This window comes from Harpia harpyja, chromosome 3, assembly GCF_026419915.1.
Source record: "Harpia harpyja isolate bHarHar1 chromosome 3, bHarHar1 primary haplotype, whole genome shotgun sequence".
Classification (NCBI taxonomy): domain Eukaryota; kingdom Metazoa; phylum Chordata; class Aves; order Accipitriformes; family Accipitridae; genus Harpia; species Harpia harpyja.
The window spans coordinates 33,642,255-33,648,892 of record NC_068942.1 but is presented as its reverse complement, the minus strand read 5'-3'; the positions used below and the strand labels follow the sequence as shown (position 1 = coordinate 33,648,892).

The window sequence follows — 6,638 nt, the reverse complement described above, 5'->3', positions numbered from 1 at the left end:
CCCAACCCGCACAAAGACGCCGGCCTCCCCGCCGAAGGCGACCGCCCCGAGCGGGGCGACGGGGCGCGCTCCGGACGCGGAATCCTCCCCGGTTTTTTGCCCGGCTTCGGGAGCCGAGCCCCCGGCCGGGCCTCGGCCGTCATTATCCCGGCCGCGCTCCGCATCTGCAGAGATCCCGAAGGCGACTTAATCGCTCCTCTCGACAGACGGCCCCGGCAGCCGAGCAGCAGCGGCCGCTCCCGGCCCTCTGGCGGCCGCGGAGCCCCGCCGGGGCCGGGGGGGGGGGGGTCAGCCGGGTCCCTCCCGCGGCGGCGGCGGCCCCTCAGAGCAGGGCGGCCTGGGCGCGGCAGTGGGCGATGTGGCGGTGCACGAAGTCGACGCGGGCCTGCAGCAGCTCGGACTGTCGCTCCGAGAGGAAGCCGAGGCGGGCCCAGAGCGGCTCCCGCGCCCGGTAGCGGCGCCGGAGCTCGGCGGCGGCGCTGCGGCGGCGGTGCAGCTCGGCGACGCGGCGCGCCGTGCCCTCGCGGAAGACGCAGACGGAGCGGAGCAGCGGCTCGTTGTAGGGGTCCCACATGGCGAGGAGGCGGTAGCCGTGCACCAGCCCCGCCTCGTTGTCCATGAAGACGAGCCCGCCGTCGGGGCCGCGCAGCAAGTTGCTGGTGGCGCGGCGCATCACCCGCGGGTCCCACTGCAGGCTGAAGAGGTTGCTGACCAGGCGGTCGAAGTTGGCCGTCAGGTAGTCGAAGAGGATGAGGTCGCTCCACTGCACCAGCTCCACCAGCTGCGACGGCGGCAGCCCGCCCAGCCCCCCCGCCGACAGCGGCTGCAGCCGCCGTCCGCCTCCCGCCTCGGCGCCCCAGGGCGCGGGGGCCACCACGGCGGTGAGGTTGTCCACCCAGCGGGTCAGGCTGACCACGGCGCCCTCGGCCCAGTGCGAGCCGCGCAGCTCCTCCCGCACCGGCTCCCACTGCCGCCCGCGGGCCTCCACCAGGGCCAGGGCCATGGGCGGCAGCCGCTCCTGCATGCCCAGCACGCCGGCCAGGTGGTAGGAGAGCGCCTCGCCCTGGATCTGCTCCGGGTTGATGCCGTAGCGGACGCAGGCGCGGCTCCCGTCCGACAGCCGCGCCAGCCGGTTGGAGCTGCGCCCGCAGCCGCCCCGCTCCAGCGAGGCCACGCGGGCGCCGCGGGCGGCCGACAGCCAGGCCGCCGCCTCCTCGGCCGCGAAGCCCGGCGGCACCCGCTCCTCCAGCTCACGGCTCCAGAAGATGCCCTGCTCCACCGGCCAGCCGCCGCCCGCCGCCGCCGCCGCCCGCCCTTCGCCGCCCCGCTCCTCCCGGCCGGCCGCCGCCGGCACCGCCAGCAGCGCCCGGAAAGTTTTCTGCCCGCCGCCGGGCTCGCCCCGAGCCGCCGGGGAGCGCTCCCAGCCCCACCGCCCCGGCGACGGCCCCGCGGGCGGGCGCGGCTCGGGCTCCGGCTCCGGCTGCGCCGCCGCCTCCCGCCGCAGCAGCAGCAGCACCGTCCAGAGCCCCGGCAGGGCGCCCAGCAGCAGCAGCCCCAGCACGGGCAGGGGGCCCGGCGCGGCCCGCCTCGCCCGCTTCATCCTCCCGCCGCTTCACGCCGCGGCCGCGGGACGCGGCGGCGGTGCGGCCCCGCCGCTCGGCCGCTCGGCGCGGCGCTGGCGCATGGCCGCGGGCCGGACCGGGCCGGACCAGCCGCCCGGGGAGCGGCGGCGGCAGGAAGCAGGCGAGCCCCGGCGGCAGCCCCGCGCCGTGTGCGCCCCGCTCCGCCGGCGGCCGGGAGGCACGGGCACCCGCACCACGTGGGGGAGCCGGGGGGGCGCGCCCGGCCCGCCCCGTCCCCCGGCGTGGCCCTCCGCTTAAAGCGGCGATGCCCCGGCGGCGGCGCTCGTAGGCCCACCCGCGCGGGGCGTCCCGTCGAGGAGGCCGGGGCGCGGGGGTGGGGGCGTGGGTGGGCGGAAGGGAAGGGATTGCGCCGCGGCGGGGGGCGGGGGCTTGGCTCCGCCGCTCCCCCCTCCCCGCTGCGGGCAGCACAAAGGAGCCGGCCCGCCGAGGGAGGGAGGGAGGGGAAGGCGGTGGGACCGTCCCCCACCCCCCGCGCCGGTGCGCGGGCTCCCGCCGAGGCTCCGGGCACGGCCGCGGCGCCTCCCGCCCACGGCGGACCGGCGGGGTCGCGCCGCGGTCAGCGGCGGATCGGCATCCCTTGCGCTCCGCCCGTCCCCGTCCCCCCGCGCTGGGAGCGGCGGGTTCTCGCACAAAGGGCTCGCCCGCAACACCGGCGCCGGGCACGTACAGCGTGCGGAGCGAGGGGCGACAAGGTCCCCCCATTTCCACTTTCCGGCCTCCCCAAGGCGAGGAAGCTTAGTTCTGCTCTTTCTGTATTTTACTGGAGACCTCTCTGGGGAAGCCCATGTTCGTGAGCCCGGTTAGATTAAACACCTCTCCCTTCAGCCAGTGCCGTGGCTCTCCTCCAAAGCAGTTTTTGGAGTTGGAGCAGCGAAGCAAAACCACCACATACAGAATCTTAAGCATTGCAAAAGAGAAAAAGCCCTTTCTCACCTCCTCAACTCTTCCCGCTCCCTTGAGATACCACAACAACTCCTGGTTTTCCAACCACGCCACAGTCTTCCAGGTTGGCTGGAACGCAATTTAATTTAATATAAGAGAAAGGGAATTCCCTCTTTTCCAGGATTTTGCTAAAAACACTCAAACTCCCCTAATCCACCTTAACAACTTCCAACCCCCCCCCCCAAAAAAAACCCAAACCAAAGCAGAAGCTGAATTCCCTGCCCCAAACTCCCCTATAAACCGGGACCCCCCCCCGACCCCCTCGGGAAGCTCCGGCCGTCCGACGCCAAACGCCTTTGCTAGCGGCAGCGTTTCTCCTCCGGTCCCACGGCGGGGGGGGGGGGGGGGGCGGCCCCGGCTGCCCCCGAGCCCGGGCAGGGCGGGAGCGGAGAGAACGGACCCCGCTTCCCCCCCCCCGCCCCGGCCCCGGCCCCGGCCCCGCTCCCGCCGGCAGCCGAGCGGCCGCGTCGCACCAGCTCCTCCCGCCGGTCACGGCGCCGCGCTGCACCGGCAGCGGCACCGGCCCCTCCAGCCCTATCCCCCTCACCCGAGCGGACCCTTGGGAAGCGAAGGGCTGGCTCCCGGGTGGAGGGGGTCTCTTGGCAAGAGAGAGAGGGGCCAGGCGCGGAGGGGACAGCCAGCGCCTGGCCGAACCCGTGGCTGATGGCTTTTCTGCCGACGGGACCTCGCACCTCCTTGCGACGCCGGTAACTGGGAGCACTGAGCGCTCTTGGGTCCCTCATGCACACAGGGACTTGCTGAAGTCACGAGAACTAGTCACCATCCCGGCTTCCCTCGAACGCGACATGAGCCATCATCGTTGCTCTTGTCACCCACGAATTCAGGTCTCGTGCTGTTCCGACCCCGAAGCCTTACTGCCAGATGGTGCTCTATGATTTCACCCTTTGAAGCCACGCGAGCTGCACGGTGAACACCGGGTGTGTGATTTGGGACTGGGGATTGCTACATCTCACAGTGCCCAGCAAGAATGGCGCCATTACACTAGGCAGGAGGCTTTTATCCAACGGTAGGCTGAATATTTTTACCAAAGAAATGTCACAGAATTAGCCTCTCTTCTCTGCCACTTTCCAGCTTGAAATAGTTTGATGAAAACTCACAGCTCATTGAGAAAGGACTGAAAGCAAAAAAACGCATTTTATTCCATACACAGGTTGGACAGATATTTTGATTCAAGTGAATTATTTGCATTTCTTGCAGGGTGAATTATGCTTAATAGTGAGCATCCAGCTGCCAGTGCCTGCACTGGGAAGTCCCCCTGGAAAAGTACCATCGCCATGGATAAGGACGCTGCATTTCCTGGTATTAAGGTGAAAACAGGCTCCAAGTTATGCGTGACGTTCATTTCAATTACAGCTTGCCTTTTGCAAGCTAAGCAGTTAATCAACAGGCTATACTCTTAAATCAGTAGCTGGGAAAACAGCATCCCCCTCCAAATACTCAGCCTCCTAACTACGCTACTTGGAAGGAGAACAAGCCAGAGTTTTGCCGAGCCACCCCACTGGCCAATAGTCCTGCCTACAAGCTGGAATATTTTTAAAACCAGATGGCTGGTAGAGGGTTAAACATCAGCCAAGCTGACGTGCTGTTCAATTTACAGCATGTTAAGCATTCCTGAAACTGTGATCACTGATATATTTGGGTCAATCAGATGTCTCATTACTGCTTTGCAGACGTTGCAACGAGCAGCTTGGAGATAAGGAGAGCAGTCTCCAAGCTTCTCAGCCCTACGCTGGGGGAGAGCTGGCCACTGTCCAGGCCCAGAATCCTAGCAAGTAAAAAGATAACAAAATAATTTCTGGCTTCCCTACATTGTTTCTTGCATTAACTTGATTTTAGCTGCCCAACAAAGCTAGGCTCATGGAATGCCTAGCTGCTAGTGTTTCACATTGATTTCAGCCTAGTGAAGGTTTTGTTCTCCTCACTCCCCTCCTGACCCCCAGCACCCAGCTTCCTGGTGATGTGGGGTACCTGTCACTGCAGGCAGCAGTGATTCCTCCCATCAAAGGTAGAAGAAAGAGGGACTGAACAGAGACTTCAAGGTTGCTCCCCTGCAGCAAAAGTTATTTTGTACTCAAGTCAAACGCCAAACTCTGATGGACTTTGATAGGATTGGGATCACGGGGAAGCAGATGGGGGCTTTAATTTCTGGACGCAGCTTGCCTATGCTGGACTTGAGGGGCCCTGCCCCTGCTAGCAGTCTCTGCTGGGCAAGGAAGGCTGGCAAAGCAGGCGCAGAGTGAGTCTCCATTGCACCACAGCCTGGAACTACCAACAGCTCCAAAGTGTCCAGAGATCCACCAGTGCTCTCCAGGGCGGGAGGGAGCCTCCTCCCACGGCTGGAGCTGCAGCCGGTGGAGGGGATGTGGCTGCAGCCTGCTGCAGCGAGGACAGCTTGGGGGGGCTGCCCAGCCCCGCGCTGGCACCCTCTGTCTCAGGCAAGTTCTGGCCTCTGGCAGCACTGCGTACCTTCACCTGGTACTCTCCTACAGCTCAAGGCTTCAAGACGACCCCTCCACCCCCGCCTTTCAGAGGCATTGCCATGGAAGTTACTTCCCAGCACAGACCTTTTGGGACTACCAAGATTAGCCCCCTCAGATCCTTCCCAGGCTCATGGAAATTTCTCTTCCCTTCACTGAGTACTGACAGATGCTTTCTGTTCATCGCTGGTTTTGGTGTATACTCGATGCCAGATCTAACTCACCTCAACACCAAGTTACCGAGTCTGGTGGCTGTCATGTTGACCTCAGCAGGGCTGTGAGCTCCTGCCCTGGAGACTGTAGTGGGCGAGCCTGGGCTATTGCTTCATGGTGATCTCTCTCAGTAGCACAACACACAAAATCCTTCATTTACTCTGTATTATGGTTCAGGATCCTGGGTGACGTGGGAGTAGGGACTTTTTACTCCAGTCCAGCATAATTTTTCTACATGTCGCCCTCCTATGTCTTTTTATACAGATTGTTCCCACCTTGAGTACTTCTCCAGCTCTACCTGCACTCTTTCTTCTTTATCCGTCAGGTTACCAAACACCTCTATTTCTATCCCACATTTCCTCAACTGTCCCCGAGCGGCTTGTTCCCACCCCTATTTAGTAGCTATGGCTCCTGGCAGCGAGCTGGTGCCAATGAGCTCCCAAACAAGTGACAGCCATTTTTAAAGGGACCACCTGAGATTGCTATCAGGAGAGGAGCGTTGAGCCCCTGGTGCAATGTGCCTGCACCTGTAGAACTGGAGTCTGCCCTGCTGCAGACAGACTCTAGCGAAATGACGCCCCTGCTTCGTCAGCGCTGCATGTTCCTGTCCCTCCACGCTTCCTCTCTTTGTGTCTTGAGCGACGGGATCAGTGAAAACGTGGGTCTCAGGAGCCTTCCATCAGGGCGGTATCATCCCAGTAACCTATACTGGCTGATTACAGCACTCCTTTTCTGCCGATGACAGGTTCCTCCTGACGCAGCCTCCCCGGTGCCAGCTTACTTGGCGGCGAGAGCACCTTACGCTGCCCTTCTGTGCTGCCTGAATCTGCGGCCTCCGGGAGGAAGGGCAGCTCCCGCACAGAGCCCCTCGTCCATGTGGCCTGCGTGTTTCCACTCTTCCCTTTGCAAGGACGTTACTTAGACTAGCTGGCTAAGGGAGAAGAGTTGTGCCTGCAAAGCCGTCTAGTACAGATGCAGGGTTACCATCAAAACAATGCTACTGCCAGTACAGCTTGTTTCTCTTGGGAAGGGTGGGAATTTTGGAATAAACTATACTGGCAAAAAGTTAGCGTGCAAAAATATTACGTGCTTAGTGTCACTATAAGTTATTTCCACACTAGGAGCGCTTCGTAAAAATGTATCAGCAGCACAGCCCATGTATATGCCTGCCTATGGCTCTGCCAAGGTGGATTTGTACTTTTCAACCTAAAAAAAGCATCCTTCATGATGAGATATTCCAGCAACCGAAGGGCAGGATTTATAGCTGGTTGTGAGTGGGGGAGGGCCGAAGAAGTTAAGGTGCTCAGCATTTCATAGCAGGGAGGTGAACGTCGGAGACCTT

General features: G+C 62.6%; 1 protein-coding gene across 1 annotated transcript; it reads right to left on the bottom strand.

Moving 5' to 3' along the window:
- Positions 1-297: 297 nt before the first annotated feature.
- Positions 298-1,726, bottom strand: FJX1 (four-jointed box kinase 1). Its single transcript, XM_052781879.1, has one exon. The coding sequence runs from the start codon at positions 1,598-1,600 to the stop codon at positions 323-325; it is 1,278 nt and encodes a 425-aa protein (XP_052637839.1). The 5' UTR covers positions 1,601-1,726; the 3' UTR covers positions 298-322.
- Positions 1,727-6,638: the final 4,912 nt, after the last annotated feature.